The sequence below is a fragment of the Oryzias latipes genome, chromosome 8 (genome assembly GCF_002234675.1).
Source record: "Oryzias latipes chromosome 8, ASM223467v1".
Lineage (NCBI taxonomy): Eukaryota > Metazoa > Chordata > Actinopteri > Beloniformes > Adrianichthyidae > Oryzias > Oryzias latipes.
This window is the reverse complement of record NC_019866.2, coordinates 19994841-20012739: the sequence shown is the minus strand read 5'-3', so window position 1 is coordinate 20012739 and position 17899 is coordinate 19994841. Positions and strand designations below refer to the sequence as shown.

Sequence of the window (17899 nt, the reverse complement as noted above, 5' to 3'; positions counted from 1 at the left end):
AGATTTTGTATCACTGCAGGTGAGCATGGAGGTCAGCAATACTTTATATAAAACTTGAAGACAAACTATTAAAGGATTAACTAACTTCACAGTAGAAAAGCATCATCAACTTAAATTCAACAAAATTCAAAAATATTCTCTATGAAACGGATATTATTCTAATAAAATTAAAATTACCAGACAAGAGGGCTTCCTGCTATCAGCTCGGCCTTGAATGGATCATCATGAAGTGAATGACCCCGCCAGGCTCATGCCTCAAACCCCATCCTCCCGGCCCTCCTGGGCTGCTAACTCTCAAATCTATCTGATTGGCCGCTCTCGGGAGTGAAACCATGACAACCAGGTCTGGATGAATGCAGCACCGACCCTTCAGAACATCCAGCACCAACAAGAAGCCCTCTGGTTCCTCTATCCAGGGTTGTATTGAATGTCACGGGGCTTTAGAAAGCGAAAAGAGGCGCTCGTGCCGGCGACAGCTGGGACGTGCTGGCTCGGGTGAACGTAAATAAGTAAACAGCATTGAGGTGTTTACCATACATTAAAACCTGCACTCAGCAGAAACAGGTGGGTGGTCCTGCAGCTCACACGCAGGTAACTCTGAGCTGGAAGGAAACAGAGCGGAGGGCCGATTTCCTGATGAACTGAAGAGGATGTTGACCACAGCGTCAGGTTTCCTATCAAACAATGGTGCTCAAAAAAAACTCAGATCACTCCGACTGCATGATATGACAAAGATTAACCTTTAATCCCAAATGAATAGTCTCACGTTAAGAAAAAAAACAACATTAGAAACATTAGAAATCAGTCCTGGTGATGGACCTTCTTCCCAGTCTGCCTGCGTCTCTGGGTCTTGGTGGTCTTCCCTCTTTTGCGTTTATTCTCTGTGACATCGGACCTCCTGTCTGTCGGACGGCCTTGCCTGCCTCTGCCGGCCCGCTTCCCTTTCCTCTTCCTCTTTCTGGTGTAAGTGTTGAGCGCTGCCGTGAGGGAGCGAATCCTGAAGCAGGGGGAAAACCACGGATTACACTAAGATCTGAGAGTGACGGCGGTCAGTGAGCACGTTTAAATCCACAACTCATTCCAAACAAGGGAACATTCGGGGAAAAAACGGAGTTCATGTGTCTTATTTATCCATCAGACGCAGCATTGAATGATGATTTTATATAAAACAAACAATTTAGTTGATGCAAACATAGATCTATAGACCATGTCCCCCCTTTCAGACCCAGATTGTCAGACTGAAATATTTCATCAATCAGATCTTCCTCAATCTTCCTCTTCTACTGCTTGTTGTTTTTATTAAAACAGACACTCCCATGAAAACTTTTTGTGGTGTTTTTAACATGTTCTTGTGTCATTATACTGATGATAGAGAAAATAAGTAAAGAAAATTGATCTCAAAATTGCACTTCTGAGTATTTTCATTCATTCATTTTCTAAACCCGTTTTGTCTCTTTCGGGGTCACGGGGCTGCTGGAGCCTATCCTGGCCACTCGTGGGCGAAGGAGGGGGACATCCTGGACAGGTCGCCAGTCTGTCGCAGGGCCACAAATCACACACCCTTGCACACTCACATTCACACCTAGGGACAGCTTAAAGTAACCAATTAACCTATGAAGCATGTTTTTGGATGGTGGGAGGAAGCTGGAGTCTATTTCTGAATATTTCTTTATTCAAATCATTGTGATTAAGGAGCAGACGAAAAAATGGAAAGGAGCGCATCTCCTATGTATGTCTTACGGGTCACAAGCTCCCTGCGACGACTAAATCCATGTGCAGTGGGGCAAAAAGTATTTACCTGTCCGCAAACTCAAACAGTCAACCCTCCAATTGCAAGCATTCACCTCTCCTACAGTTCCAGTTATCACAGGTGTGCCCCAAGGCTCTGTCCTGGGGTCCTGCCTCCTCCCTCCAGCTGGTTGCACCCACCGGTGGGCTCACCTCCATGAGCTCTGCCCCCCAGCTCTGGAACTCACTTCCCTCTGATTTACGGAACATGGACTCACTCCTTCAGTTTGCTAAAAATCTCAAAACCCACTTCTTGAGACTAGCAAATCCACCCTAATTAATTTATAATTCTATTGTTTTTTTTGTTGTTGTTTTTAATGAACTTAACAAATGTTTTCTTCTTGTAACTAGTTTTATGATTGTTTTGTACCTGTAAGGTGACCTTGGGTGACTCTTGGGTGTATATACACACACACACACACATACATGTATATCAACAGAATCCACTTACTTCTTGTTGATGATTGGATTCCCCGCTTTTTTTGGCATGGTGGGAATTTGTTCTTTCTTCTCTTCGTCCTCTTCCTTGCTGCCTTCATCCCCATCCTGCTCATTTGGAAAACCAAATACCAGCAGTTTTTTTTTTTTTTTGCTAAAACCTTTTTACTCAAAGAACCAAAGAAAAGACTTAAATGTTTACCCGTGTTGTTTCAAGCAGATGGTTCCCAGAGAGGTCTAGATCGTTGATGGTCGTCACAGTAACAGTATGGTTTGGGTGATCATACTGTACAGACTCAGTTTTACTCGTCACTACATCTTCCAGAAGATCATCGTCAGCTGCAACCCAGAAAGGAAGAAGGTAATCGGACTTTAGCGTCAAAAGGAAAAATAACAACTATCTACTTCTTGGTTTACTCACCAAGAGCTTCTGTCCTCTCCTTTAGCATTTTAATGTATTCTTTAAGCCTCTACAAAAAAATAAAAGCACAATAAATGACAGCATTTCTTGTTAGGCAAAGCAGATCTGATGGAAGTCAGATCCTAAATTTTGAACCTTACTTCTTCTTTGACTCTTTTTTGCTCATCCTTTATTTTATTTTCTATTTCTTTCACTGCTGCTTTCTTTCTTTCCAACTTCCGCTTGTGGAATCCAGTGAGATACTCTCTTGAAAAGGGGAAAAGGTAAAAGGCCTCTTATTTAAAATTCAAACTCCCATTTTGAGCTGAAAACTGTAGGAGACTAAAAATGAATCATGAATCAGAAATAAAGCAATTTCTAGAGGAAACATAACTCCAACCTAAAGGACATAAACCCGTGGCACAGGTAAGGTGCCTGGCACTTTTTCCCTATTATTTCGTATTCTCCTGTCGTCATCACAGGTGGTGGAGTGATTACAGGTCAAAAGTTTCAGCAAAAGTAAGTGAAAGAGTTGCTATAAGGTATATGCCAGGCTTGGAAGAAAAATAACAAACAAGCGCTGACATTTATTACCTGTGTTTAAATATAAAACAGACCACAGACGGTGCTTTCATTTTTTGTTTAGTTATTTCCGTCATATCCTTTTTTAAAATACCAGTATAGATAGACAGCTGGATAGATAGATAGATATCACCCAACAACTTCTCCTGTCTCTGTTTTCAGTTTGAATTCACAAGCATGTTATGCTAATATTAGCCAAAGCTAACCGTTAAAAACATTTTTATCGTCTTTAAACTTACTGTCTGTCTTTGTCATCAAACGTAACGACGCATTTGTTTTCTCTCCTCTTAGATCTGGGCTTAAATGTAGACTTCTTTGAGGCCCGGTTAAAGTTTTTACTGTTTTTCATTGTGAACACGTGAGTGAGCGGCGGTGGTCCACTTTATTTACATGCGCGTCATTTGATTCCGTCCGACGGAAAACAAGTACTTATGGATCGTTCCGCCGAGCTAGGAGTTGTGCCAAGATATGTTTCCCCTCCCAGGATTTGTTTCCCCTGTATCTGATATCGTTAATTTGTCTCTTAAAACTAAAATATAAGCGTAAAAGGAAGGTGCATGTCTACGATATAATGTGGCAAAATATGAGGGCTACGAAACAAATCAACGATCCCAGTCCCAGAAGTTGTGCCGCGACAGCGGAAACAAATTCCGGCAGGGGAAACATTTCTTGGCACAACACCTGTTAAGGAAAAAAGGTTAATATTGTTTATTATTAAATTTACATTCCATTATAAAGCAGTTCAACTCTCATTTCTTGTGGAATCTCGTCATGCTTTTCTTGCAATTATCTATAGAAGCGTATTGCATACAAAGAATTGCAGCTTCATATTTAGCATTAAGTTTTAGATCTTGGTAGAAGGAACTTCATTACTGGAACATTTTCGTGGAAATATCGCGCTTTTTTGTTAATTGAGTTTAAGTATTTTCCTTTTTCTTTTATGATACACTGATTTTCAAAACGCAGCATCACCACTTTGTTCGTCAAACCAATTTTATGGCAAACTTCCATCAGTCGAACCAGCAGAGATGTTGTTTTGAGTCTTACTTCTTGATTATCTTCTATATAAAAAGGTACACAAACTGCAGGTGAAATTCTGTTGTGACATTTTATTATAAAACTTTAAAAGAAAGACATACATTTGATAGGGCAAAAGACAAAAATAAAGTAACAATTTCAAAGAAAACCAAAAAAAAAAAAAAAGCACTGGTTAAAGGCTGACGACCGACGCTTGACCGGTCAGAGAGTTTGAATGCAAACGGATTAAACCTTTCTATGTTCCTTTGACTGTAGTTTGACGTGAAAACTGATTCCTGACATTTCCAGCCCGTATACCCATAGATCCTAAAATCTCCAAACATTATTTATTATTAACTATAGGAGTGAGTTCTGCAGACAAAGCTTACATTTTAGATGAAGAATTGTTATGTACAAACAAAAAAAGAGCTTTTTTGAGATGCCCCTCTGATCCTAAAGATGATTTCTTCAAAAAAAAAAGAAAAAGAAAAGCCCACCTTTAACAAAACCGCCCCACAAAAACATTACCAATACCTTTAAATACATTACTCTGAGCAAAGAAAAATAACAACCAAAGTGCTGCGGCACATACACGTCAACAATTACAAATAAAAGAAAACAGGACAGAGATCTGAAAAGACAAACTCTGTCAGATCAGACCGGTGTGATTTGTGGCCCTGCGACAGACTGGCAACCTGTCCAGGGTGTCCCCTGCCTTCACCCTCCAGTGGCCGGGATAGGCAGCAGCAGCCCCGTGACCCCAAAAGGAACAAAGCGGCTTAGAACATGAATGAATACAGAACATCAAGGTCATTTTGCTTCAGAGTCTTCCAAGGCAGGAACCTCCTTTTGGAAAATTTGATTCATCCGTTTTTGTTTTCATGTTTCCAAACATCCTTCCAAACACTCAACGTATGAAGCTGAACAGCTGGATGGAGTCAGCTGGTAAACGACCACGGCTGCTGCTGGAAGGCAACCTTACGTGAACGTCTGAGGAAAAAGTTTGGAGGAATTCAACCTGAAGCCTCCCAAGCACAGACGAGTGTCAAGCAGAAGCAGAAAAACTTCCTGTTACATCTAGAACCGCGTATCTGCCTTTGTACATGTATATACAAGCATAACGACATCAAAAGTAATGCGCATACGCATTTGTGTGCCTGTGTGCAAACAGGCCTTTGCATGGGCGCTTCCCTCCCTTATGTAAATGTTTGTCAAGTCCAAAGGTTTCCCTGGAGCCTTCATCAGTGGGCCTTCATCGTGATTGCAGCTTCTGCAGCTGCGAGCCAAATTCTTAAAGCTGCTGCATGTCTCCAGCAGGGGGAGGCAGGCCAGCGGTCCTAACAACAAATGGGAATTTAGCTGCAACCGAGGGTAACAAAGGACATTTGCGTCGAAGTACAACACTGGTATTTTACAGTGTTTGAGGTAGATACAAAGACACACTACCCTGCACTGCACAGCTAGTAAGCTTTCCTGTTTGCATCCTGTAGGACAGCCAAACTCAGACGTTTGCCGTCTCCTCTAGAAAACTGCAAAACCCTTCAAAGTCTCAAACTAAAGCTGTTACAGCAGCACGCTCTGAGCTTCTGTCCGACTCTGATTGTCCGTTTTTGTGTCCTGCAGCTCAGTAGTGAGCAGCTTTTAGATAATGTTCCCTTTTCTCATATCACTGTTTCTTGGACCCGTTTGCTTGTTTGTCCCAAGATTGATTGAATTTAACATAGAACTGAAACGGTTTTGATCTGATCTGAATTGGAAGGGGGAAGAGCGGGCTCCCTCAATGCTAAAGAGGCTCAAAGTACCACTAATGGCCAGAAGGTGGGGTGCTGCAGCACTGCAACTTTTAAGTAGTTGAGGAAAGCGGGTTTATGTACAGGAAAAACTCAAAATGTGTTTAGGAAGCAGCGATGGTGGTGCCCCCGCTGAGGCGCAGCAGGATCTGTTGACAGTCCTGCAGGGACCGGCGGTCTCCCACGCGCTCCAGAGTCCGCTTGGCCTCGGCCAGCAGGCGCGCTCTGTGTCCTGGTGGGGTCAGCAGGGGCATGGGGAGGTGACGGCAGGCGAGCAGAATGGCGTGGGCTCTCTCCCTTTCACCTAGAATGCACTCACCCTCTGAAAACAGCAGAGATTGTGAGGGAGAAAAAAAAAAGACAGATTAGTGACATCCCAAAGTATGTTGCACTTAAAGAAGAGCGGATGGTGTTGTACCGGCTGAGTATGAGCTGTGGGTCCTGCGGCGCAGGTTGTGCTCCAGCAGCTGATGGGTTCTCGTTGGGCTGGCTCCCGCCATCAGCCGCACGGTGGTTTCATGAAGGAAAAGCTGACGTAAACACACCACAGATGAAGAAGTGCAGATGCAGCAAGAATTTCATTTTTTAAGCCTCTTTTTGAGCAAAAAACCATCAAAAATATTCACAAGATTATGCATTTTTTAAATATGTCCCTGTGGTGACATAGAGAGCATGATGGGAAATAATGGAGAACCTATGGAGGACATTTGCTATCAGTGAAGAACAATTCGTTAATGATAAGAGGCCTGTTGTTGTGAATGAATCATTTACAGAAAGACGAAGGTGAGTCACCTATGAGGCGGGTTTTGCCCAGAAATCAATCAGAAAGGTGTGGTTCCGTAAAGCCAGGCAGTACCTTGTGCTGCGCTTGCCTGTAGCACTGCGTGAGCTTTCGGAGTGCGCTCAGGTCTCTTTGAAAACCAGACAGCTGTGTTCCAGGCGCTGGACCAGGTTCGCCGTTACTGCTGCCGGCTCGCTGCCATAAACTGGTCCTTAAGGTCAACAGGAGATCACAGACCAGGAGCTCCACCCCCTTGGAGGAGAAAGAAAGAGAAGGGGAGTTACTGTCTGCTTTTTCACATCCATTAGAACACATTTGAAGGAATGCATTTGTTGTTGAAGCTGTTGCAGAAGTTTGATCAAAGCCGATCCCATCACCAGCACCAGCATGCACGCCAAAAATCAAGAGCCATTTCGTGGCATGTGGAGCGGTGTGGAGCGGGTGCGTGCAGATCTGGGAGGCCTCTGTATTGCACTGCAGACGCATCGCACTCAGCTTCAGGATCATGCAATGCAACTACAATGCACCACAGCCACCTCCTGCCACCCACACTGTGCACACACTCACACAGCCCCACACGCTGATGCATGGTGACCTTTAGGAGCGTATCCAACATGCATCATGAAGAGGACGGCCGATGATCTCAGATTAAAGCCTCTGATCACAGGGCAGATGTGTAGGAAAAGCTGATGCGTTGTTGCACCTGACCTTGTTCAGCCAGCTTCCAGACAGGCCGAGCGGCACAGAGACACTGGAGCGCAGGTACCCGCTGGCTCGGTCGCAGTGAGCCAGGCAGGCGATCAGGCCTTCTCCCTTCAGAGAGCACAGGCTCATCTGAACCACCTTACAAAGAAGCAGCACGGCTTTGGGCAGGGGGTGGCTGAAACAGAGCAAACATCCCATCACAGCAAGTCCGAACGGTGATTCCCCGATCGAGCAAAACTCTCCAGGAACAACCTGTTTTAGTCGTTTCTGTTGTCCGACACTTACTCGAGGACGTGCAGAGCTCTCGGCATTCGCTCCGCTTCGGTCAGAAGTGACTTCACAGCAACATCGTCGCCCTGCAGCCAGTGGACGGCCGCCTTCAGCACCAGAGCCCACCAACGGCACACCGGGTCTCCCACTGCCATTAAAAAAGTGATCAATTATCATTTCCTTTCAATCATCAGTTTAATGAGAGGAAAGGGGAACATTTCTGTTTTGGTAATAAATCAACATTTATCTGCTAAGATGATTAAATCCATTCTCTTTCCTATTGAAGCCAGTTGATCCAACAAGCACAGGGTGTTTGTTCTCTGCTTATTAAACCTTCATTCTGTCTGATTTTTTATTCATGAATGGAAATGTCACGTGGCAGTTTCCATCTTCTTTTTTCTTTTATCTTTAACTGGTGTTCCATTGTTGTTTTATGTCTCTTTTTGTGTTTAAATTCTCAGTTTGTCCTCAGTTTCTTTAAGACAAGAAAGATTCAAATGGAGATTTGTGCGCTGAGAGAATTACAGGAGGAATGTTTTTTTTTTAAAGCTGAAAAAGCGGTAAATTATGCTTTTGCTCTGAATGTTGAAACACAAGGAATTATGGGATAAGATGATCATAACTTCTTTCAGAAATGCCGGGTCAGTAAAAAGGAGGTAATAAAAAGAAGAACTCGAACTCCTTTGCTTCTTGATTTGCTCATTTTAAACATGCTTTTTAATGAAGACACTGCTACAGAATCCAGAGACATCCTGGTTCTGCTGGACGTTCCTGGAAGGAATTTTTCTCCCTGCTGTTGTCCATCTGCACGCTCAGTACAGGGATTGTGTCCTCTGCTCTGTGGGTTTATCACTTATACAAGTTTTGATTGAAATACAGTAAAGAACATTTGGCTTTTTTGGAACAATAAAGACTCAAATGGATCCTTGTGGTTTTTGTTTGGTTTGATGCATTCTTTGAGTAACTCCTTGTAATGACCTTATTTTGAATTTGCCTTTTTTGGCTGAACTAAATCGAATATCAGCTTTACTTTCTTCATAAAGTTTCCTCTCGTGCTGGTCATACCTGGCATGGCGGTTTGGTTAGGTGAGCTTGAGAAAGGGGGAGGAGCTGAAGAGGAGTCCTCCGTGCAGCTGTTCAACAACTCGAGGAACTCCAGCGCGCTGGAAAACTCTCTGCATGGTAAGCGGGTTATTTGTTAGTTATGGACAAAAAAAAGGGTTTCTTCAAGTGAAGGTCAGCTGCTAGGTGTTTTACCCAAAGTCAGAGTTGCGACAGTTAGTGTCGGAATCGCTCTGTGGCTGGATTAGCGTGTGAACTGCTCTCTCCAAAAGCTTCCGGCAGAAACAGCGGTGCAGCTGGGCGATGGGATCAACTGCAGAAGAAGGAAAACTGTGACTCTTCCAGAGCGAGCTTTCACTTTAGTTGACAGAAACCAACCTGGATCCCTCTGAGAGGCGTAAACGCTGTCACTGGTCTCTGACTTCACCGACCATTCGCAGCTCAGGAAGAACTGCCTCCCCAGCGGAGTGAAGAGCCAGCGCAGGCAGTCTGGTACCGGCTTAGTGTCCGACTGGTTTGCCACGCTCTCTGCACAACTCAAAAGGTAACCCTGGGAGACAGACAGTAGGAGTGATGCCAACTATGAGAGCATATCGGATCACTACAAGACAAAGAACCGAGCAGCAAACATACAGGCAGACAAGAGAGATGGTGGCCCAGGACAGTGCGCAGGGCGATGGCTGCGGTGACGTAAATCTGAGCGAGCTGAGCCGGCGCCATCTTTCCCTGAGCGCTCTCGCTGAGGTTGACAGCACTCAGAGAGACCGACAGAGCCCACAGGCTGCTGCGCTGAGGCAGCTTTCCTGTAGAAGATTGAAAACGTCTTTCAAAACTCTTTGAGACGATTCTGAGTGCGTTTGGGTGTTTTCCACACCGACCTGTGAGCTGCAGCTGACTCAGCCGGTGGTAAACCAGCGCCGCGTCTTTTGCGCTTGTCCTGGACTCCTCCCCTTCGTGCTTTCCTCCAATTTGGTGCACCAACCAGCCGAGAGGAGTCGGACGATGCAATAAGTAGCGAATCAGGTTCCAGGAAAGAGAACAGAGCAAGTCCAGACCGCAGGAGGGGAGAGCTCTGGTCAAGACGGACAGGCAGGTTTCTAAACTGGCCATTGCTGCTGAAAAATCCCCCTGCAGGATAGGAGAGACATGGGGGAAATGGTGACAAAGAGGGTAAAGTGTGACATTTCCTGCTGGAATAAATGGAAATGACATTGTCTATTCATTTTTTCACCAATAACAGAAAAAAAAGCAAAACTGTAATTTCTCTAAAATGGGTTAGAAATCCTGCCCTCATGAGTCTGGCTCACCCTGTGCAGGTGCACGTCTGCCTGCTTGCGGTGCCTCCAGAAGGACACAGAATTGGGCGAGTGAAGGGGTGTCACAGGCTCCCACAGGTACAGCACCCTTACACACCCCCACACTGCCCCCACGCCACTCAACACCCACACAATCACCCACGGCACAAGACACCGCAGCCATGACGCTGAGGAGGAGAAAGAAAACATGAGACGAGGTCTAAGTCACTAAATTCAGGTAGTTGACCTCAGATAAACGGGGGATGTGCTCACCAAAGTCCTGCGTGTGAGCTGGGAACCAGACAAGGGTCCTTGATGGGCCATGGCCTGCAGGAGGGCCGGATGTCCCGGAGGACTCTGAGCCCAGCAGTGAGGGCAGAGGGTTGAGCGACAGGCAGAAGAACGTCAGAGCACAGAGAAGCAGCCGAGAGCGATCCATCACTCCAACTGATGAGGGAGAATCCGGCTCGCTCTTCACCTGAGGGACCAGACACGGGTTCACTAAAACACTGACGCCTACCGACCGACTGAAGACTTTGCTTCTGATTCGCAATACGTGATTTTTTTTTTAAGAGTCTTTTTTTTTTTAGATTAAGGATACACATGGAAAAAATGGTGGAGGATGTTGATCATTCAAATAAAAATAATCTCTGTGTTTAAGCAATAAACTTAAACTTGGAAAAGAAAGTCTGACTGAGAGGATGATGACCTTAACCTCCTGTTATCAGTGTTTATGTAGTTCCTCTCATGGCCTGAAGGGGGAGATTAAAGCAGTTTCTGTTGGTTTACTCCTGATCTGAAGGTTCACTTGGCATCAAAAAACAGTGATCACTGAGCTCAGAGCATCGGTTAATCCTCTTATCATGTGTTTCACCTGATCATGATCCAGCAAGGGGCTGCCTGGCTCAGAGTCCACACAGTAAGGAGAGTACTGATGGGGTGAACCGGAACCAGAATCTGAGGCTGGAGGTGACATCATCACAACTTCCTGCTTCATTTCCACGTCTTCAGGAAGTGTCACGGGCTCTGGGACAGACAGATCAGGTCAGCGCAGTCGGAAGTGGACTCGTGAACTCAGCTTTGATCAAACACTCACTGTTCTTCTGGTTCGCCACTTTCAGAGCCAGGTTCTCCTGCCGGAGCTTGTGGTTGACTTGTTGCAGGTACTTTATGTAATCAATGGCCTTCCTGAGCACTCCGGACTTGTGCATCTGACCACAACACAGAGGAGGAGGAGGGGGCGGGGTTCAAAGCAGCTCTTCATCACCACAGCCTTTAAACCTGTCTGTCCTACCTTTGCATCACTGCCCATCACCAGGTCCCGGAGCTCCACGATCTTATCGTTGATTGAGGATCTGTATCTCTTCTCGATGATGTTATGAGTTGTCCTCCTCTCACCCTCCTTAACCACCACTCCAGGCCCCATGCCTCCTACCATCCCTTGGTTCTGTTCCATGCTCGGTCTGACTCCGGCGGGAGCGTTGGGGGAGGCTGCCTGTAGCTGTTTGATTGGCAGCTTGTCTCCTCCTCCCATCATAACCGGGACGGTGGTCAGAATGTTGCTTCCCATCAAAGTCTGAGGACAGAAATCAGGCGTTCAGCCGAAACTTTCAAGGACAACATCTGCATTTTACCCAGGAGGTCTGTGCTAGATGTACCGGGACCTGGAGAGCGGTGTTCTGGATGGGCGTGGTAAGGGTGGTGATGCCTGCAGGGTTCTGCATGGTGGACAACACCTGTGTTCCATCTGGTTTGAGGGTTGTGAGAACCAGAGAGTCCGTCTTCAAAATCTGAGGTTGTTGGACCAGAACCTGGAGGGAAACAAATTCCAACCCTGAGTGAAACAGGAAAACATATTTCCTATTGGTTACAACAGAGGAGTTACTTACCGGCACCTGCTGCACTTGTTGCACCTGCTGTTGCATGGTGTGCACTGTGGTGGGCGCTGTGGAGAGAGTCTGGATGGTCTGACCAGTGGGCGTCAGAACGCGCTGATGCTGAATGGTTACTGGCTGCAGCTGGGGAGACGTCATGATGCTCTGCATTTGTGGCTGCAAGACTAAGATTTAAAAAAAAAAACATTTCCTTCACAATAAAGTGGAAGCTCGACAACCCATAAGGACAGCTAGGACTAGAAATATAAAGGAGACTCTTTTAAAGTCTGAACTTCATGCAAACAGCATCTCCCTTTGTAGTCACCTTGGAAACTATGACCTGGGCTCTGATGGCAAATGACGGAGTTCTGGATAAAACGGGACTGTCCGGCATTAGAGGCAATCATGACGGTTTGTGGAGCCTGCGTCTGGATGGGGAGGGGGGTCTGGCTGTGGGTCTGAACCAGGGTGTGGACCGGGAAACTGTGAGTCTGCACAGGAACGCCCTGAGTGTGCACCTGCAGCGAAGCAAACAGTCTGTTATTCAACAACACTTTCATGCGTCTCGAAGGATTTGGAATAGAGTCTCCAGAGTTTCTACCTGGATTGTTGGTTGGGCCGTCGGCTGTGGCTGAGGCTGGATGGGTTGGACAGCCGGAGGCCGCGGCTGCAGCAGCGGAGGACTGCGCGTCACCTGGTGCTGCTGTACTGTGGCGGCTGGGATGGTGGGGGGAGACTGTGCAGGAGTGAGAGGAGGTGTGGGGGGTACACACTGAGGAGAGAGAGACTGGGAGGAAGCCAGGCTCGGGTTAGGACTCTGATAGACGGCTGCAGGTGGAGTCTGATGGGTCTGAGCGGCTGCTTGAGGGGCGGAGCCGGCGCCGCTGCTCTGCAGGGAGCCCGCTTGGGTCATGTGGTCCTCAAACAGGTCTGGGAAGTCTCCCACCTGGTTGCTGACGAACTGCAGCATCTCTGAAGAGAAACAAACATTGCATCAAAACATTAAGGCCTTACACTTATTTAAACTCAGATTAGAACGACCATTTCCTTCACTAGATGCAACTAAAACAAATAAAGAAAACGGAATTTCTTTAAGCTCAAAATGCTATGAAAATGAATGTGGATTTGCCTCCAGGTAGTTTTAAATAAAGCTCGTTGCACAAGACGAAGAGCGTTTGCACGTGTTCCTGATGTGACCTTGAACCGACACATAAACAGAGCTACTGTTCATAACCTATCCATAAAAAGCAGCCTCCACAGGTATCCTTGATTAACCTTAGAGGAAATGTGGGGTGATATGGTTGGAGGGAGGTCACTCCAGTCTCCATAAATGTGTCTGATGAACCACTCCAGAACACAATAACTGACTAAATGCAACTCGATTCAAGCTACAGCTGCAAAAATTCTGTTTTAAATAATTAAACAAGGATCTAATAATTAAGAATCAATTTAAAAAAATAAATTATTCATTCATCCATTCATTTATTCCTTCATTCATTCCCTTCATTCATTTATTCCTTCATTCATTCATTCATTCATTCAACCCACAGTAGAGTCACAACAAAAATGTTTCAGAATTCCAGCACAACATTTGTCAAAGAACTGCTGTTGTGCAACTCAGCAGACTTTGGAGCTTGAAGACTTTGGCAAACAGCCTCTGGGTTCGTGACAGTGACGGTCCCCACGCCACAGATGGAGCGCGTGGCTTCAACTGTCAGGGTCACTACTGCTCTGCAGCCTTGAACTTAGTCCTGCTGCAAAGAAGCGAAGAGGACAATGCAAACGACAAGGCATCCATGGACGCAGCTGTGAGGAGCTGCATGCCGTCGTCTTGGGGATTTCTCTTTTTTCAGCACCACAGAGTTTTTTCTTAAAGGGCCAACTTAATAATTATATATGAAATGTCTAAGCCATCTACAAAGATAATAAAGTGCTAAATTTGTTTGCCTAAAATCTACCATAGAACCAGTTTTGCTTAAAGTAAAGTTTGTTTAAGTGCTTTATGCAAATGTATGCAAATTTACGAGTGAATAAAACTGAACAAAGGTCGACTTTTCATGAGTAAAATGATAAACTCCTGCATTAAAAACGATCAGAAACTTCTTCATTTAGCTCAAGAAATTCAGGAAATTATATGAATCAATTGTTTTCAAATAATAGTTAATATTTACTGCATTTTCTGACAGAAGATTGATAACATTTTGATTAATTGATCATTACAACTCAGCTCTCTCTAAATAATTTATTCATTGTTAGATTGCTTTAATTAAAAAGAAATAGGCAAATGTCACATTTAAAACTTTCTCTCTTTGTGATGGAAATTGTAGATCAGATTAATCATTTAGTAAAGACGCCAGAACTGTGACTTTAGATGTTTAGTTTGTGCTGAAATAAACAGTAATTTGATGGAATTGTACGGCTAAACAGACTAATTTGCATTAGCAGAACAAACCAGACTAAAAATAACAACCTGCATTTTAGATTAAGATTTGAAATGATTTCAATGAAGATTTTAAATGCTAAGTTTACATCTATAAATTCGATTTGTTGCAGATTTTACAGTCCTGATATACAATAATACACAGCTGATGGGGAACAATAAACCACCAATGTGCAGCAAAAAATATGGTTTCTGTGCTTGGAATTCTCCTAAAACATAAAATGACCCGTCTATACGATGATTTTAGGGAAAACTTCAAATGTTTTATTCAGTTATGTTGAATTACCATTTCTTCAAATGACCTAAAAGTCAAACCCAAACAGGAACAAACCAACCATGAGTGAACAGGAGCATGATATTTGACAAAAAAAAGCTGAACAAAAGCTACCCACGTGTTAAACTATCACATAAAAGATATTTAAAATAAACAGAATTTTAAGGTTTGGACAACAATCTATGCTTCCCTCTTCCTCCATGCAACCCCTAAAACATAATTTACATATTTAAGCAGAATGTAAACAGTGTGAATTTTTTTTTATACACAAAGTACCTTATTTAAAAGCTGTAAACCAATTACAACTACCAACTTCATTTGGTGTAATAGACCAACAAAATTCCTTCTGAAGAAAGCACTTTGAGTAGAAAATATTTTCTTCAATTTTCTGTTAACTTTCTGAAGTTGTTTCCTGAAACAGCAGTATCATCAGCAAACAAAAAAATGAATGCAATTTTTTTTTCATACCTTATCATGACAGTTTGAATAAGAAATATTTATTTCACTGTTTGTCATGCCATTATTCAAAAATATTCCTTCAATCAAGTTTCTTGGAAAAAAAACAACAACTGAGGATTAAAAATATGCTTCCGTAACAGGGTTTCAATTTATAACCACGTGTGCGAATACAGACACACTGAAATTTGGAGGTTGGGACCAGAATGAGCAAATTAACAAAAACAGAATAAAAATATTTAAAATGCAAAAAAGCATTAACAGTTTTAAAAGTGCAACTTTCACCTTTTTTGAATAATCTAACAACTGCTTTGTGTAAAACCTGTTTCATGAATAAGCTAATTTGGGCCAAAATACAAAACAAGATTGTAAAAAATAAAACAACTTTTAAATCAAAGTATAATCTTGTTTAAATAAATCTCATAAATTCTTTAAACTGACAGAGTATTTCACAAATGTTAGCTTTAAAATCTTGTTGAATCAATATTTTACAAATGACAGCAGTTTGTGTTTCTAATAAATGTATAATGTAAATTTTATAATCTAAATATAGGAAATTCATTTTTAGCAGGATCACATACATTTTGAAAGTCCAACAAACAAATCCTTCAAATGATTTTTTTAATAAGAAGGATGACAAAGCTTCTGTTAAGGTATAAATTAATCATTTTAAGACAATCTGGCTAAGATCTGCAATTTATAAAAGCATTTGGAAGAAGTCCTTTTCTTCTATATCTTTAAAACTGGTCATTTTGTTTGCAATTTTATGGCTTTGTAGCATCATTTGATCTTAAAATAACTTGTTTTCCTACTCCTACAGAAAATGTCACGATGGGCAGTGAGTCCTCAGACTCCGCCGGTCACCTGTGGCACATCGGAAAAATGTTGTTTGCCCTTTTTTTGGTTGTTGCCGGGGGAACGCAGACAGTAAACAAAGCGTATAAAGCAATGATCCTTTGTGTCTTAAAATAAACAACTTCATCTCTGAGCGTGTGTTTAAAGAGGTGCAACAAACGCAATAATGGTGTGAAAGTTAGACATAAAGCAGTTTTTTGAACGCATTCTCATGCAGACATGCTCGTCTTCATCCGTACTGTGCAGCAGACGGGACAACACTTCTCTGAGCCTCCAAAGCTTTAAACAAGCAGACACAAAGTAAATCCATCAAAAGGGGGAGCTGAGAGCAAAGAAAATACGTTATGTAACCAACAGTCGAAAAGATTAAAAGACAGGGAAGGGAAGCCAAGGATTTAATCATACAATCAAAAAACAAAAAATGACTTCTAATGTGAGCAAAAGGCTTTGAGAATTTAAATGCATGTAAGGGATGAGAGCTTTAGAAGGTTTGTTTGTTTTAACTCAATGATAGATGTTCTGCTGGTGGGTGCTTTAATGTTTCTTCACCAGTTTGCATTGAAGCAAAAACCAAAATGACAGAATTTCAAAATAAAAGAGCAGTTTCTCACTGCATCTTGATGGTCTCTGCCTCATAATAATGTTATACACCTAGTACCATTCTATAGTTCTCTATGTAGAACACACCCACATTTCATCAGTCCAGTCTGGTGACATTGAATGAGATTCCACACTAATGGGGATCTGGTGACTAGTGTTCAACCAAAAGCTCTGTCCTTTTACCCTCTGACAGATTTGCCTTTGACAATAGTAACAACACATCTGTCTTACCTATCAAAAAACGCAAGGAATGCAGACATCAGTGCAATTCTTAAGTAATTCCTTCATAATAAAGCTGGAAAATAACGACCACAACCTTTTCAACTGTCTTGTTCTTTCTTTAAATATTTTTCATTTTGCTTTACCAATAGAAGCCTATGTTCTGCTAATATTATATTATAATTTTTATGCTATCTTCCTTCATGTTTTATATAAATAATAAACACACAGGTGATGCTTTCTCAGTTTTGACTGACTGGTATTCCTCGACAGCCGCTTTGCCTCATTAAAAAAACGTCAGTTTTGAAAAATGACACTAGTTTGGGTGAATTTCTAGTCATTTTTAATCTCTAGCTTTTTTTTTTTGCACCTTTAATTTAACAAATAACGAAAAATAGCTTTTGTTTAGTAAAATATTGAATGAATCCAACAGGAAACGGAAAAGCAGAGACAAGTTTACGTGTATTTCCCACAAAAATAAACGTAGCTACAAACTAAATTAATAATAAACCCTGTGTGTTAAGAGCTACTGAAATATCTTAGTTTTCTAGGCTTAGAACATATGTGGAAGACGGACACTTACTATAATTAAAAAATAATAACAACACCTGAGTGTGTTGACAAAACCCAGTGAACTCACCGTCAATGTCTCCTAAAGTGAATTCGTCCCCTAATTCCGTTAAGCTCGGGTCCATGTTCTCCACGGTGGAGATGAACTCTCCGGTGTCCATCCTGACAGCAGCAGCTCTCCGGCACTCTCCCGCCGGGGGTTGCCGGACACGACACTCACAAACCACCGCCTCCTCTGAAGGGGCCCTGCCTACAGCTCAGCTACCGGCTAGATATATTTGTTCCGTATCGAAGTAGTCGTAACACAACAATAAACCGCCAAAAGAGGCTGACTTTTACTCCGATAAACACTTTTACATCGATTTACAGCCAAGGCGACGCCATCTTGTTTTACGCTAATTACGTCATTCACAAACATACTCCGGAGCTGAAGCCGGGATCTGATTGGTGGAAACCTAATTGTTCTTGTCATGGGACCAGTCA

General features: G+C 43.1%; 2 protein-coding genes across 3 annotated transcripts; both read right to left on the bottom strand.

Annotated features, from left to right (window-relative positions):
• Positions 1–717: 717 nt before the first annotated feature.
• On the bottom strand, positions 718–3821 carry nol12 (nucleolar protein 12). The gene is made up of 6 exons (XM_023957981.1): positions 3448–3821; positions 2788–2893; positions 2648–2696; positions 2429–2565; positions 2240–2334; positions 718–997 (listed from the first exon to the last, which is right to left on the bottom strand). Exons 1-6 carry the CDS (start codon positions 3555–3557, stop codon positions 802–804), a joined length of 693 nt encoding a protein of 230 aa, XP_023813749.1. The 5' UTR covers positions 3558–3821; the 3' UTR covers positions 718–801.
• Positions 3822–4305: 484 nt separating this feature from the next.
• srebf2 (sterol regulatory element binding transcription factor 2) lies at positions 4306–17829 on the bottom strand. Of its 2 annotated transcripts, none has more exons than XM_011478517.3 (20): positions 17487–17829; positions 12604–12974; positions 12328–12520; positions 12018–12187; positions 11787–11939; positions 11423–11704; positions 11225–11339; positions 11003–11154; positions 10402–10606; positions 10141–10316; positions 9712–9961; positions 9467–9636; positions 9212–9383; positions 9029–9146; positions 8837–8946; positions 7787–7919; positions 7505–7676; positions 6872–7048; positions 6434–6545; positions 4306–6337 (listed from the first exon to the last, which is right to left on the bottom strand). In XM_011478517.3, exons 1-20 carry the CDS (start codon positions 17575–17577, stop codon positions 6120–6122), a joined length of 3540 nt encoding a protein of 1179 aa, XP_011476819.1. In that variant the 5' UTR covers positions 17578–17829; the 3' UTR covers positions 4306–6119. The 2 variants fall into 2 exon arrangements, with proteins under 2 accessions (XP_011476819.1, XP_011476821.1); XM_011478519.3 differs by having other exon boundaries at positions 11793–11939.
• Positions 17830–17899: the final 70 nt, after the last annotated feature.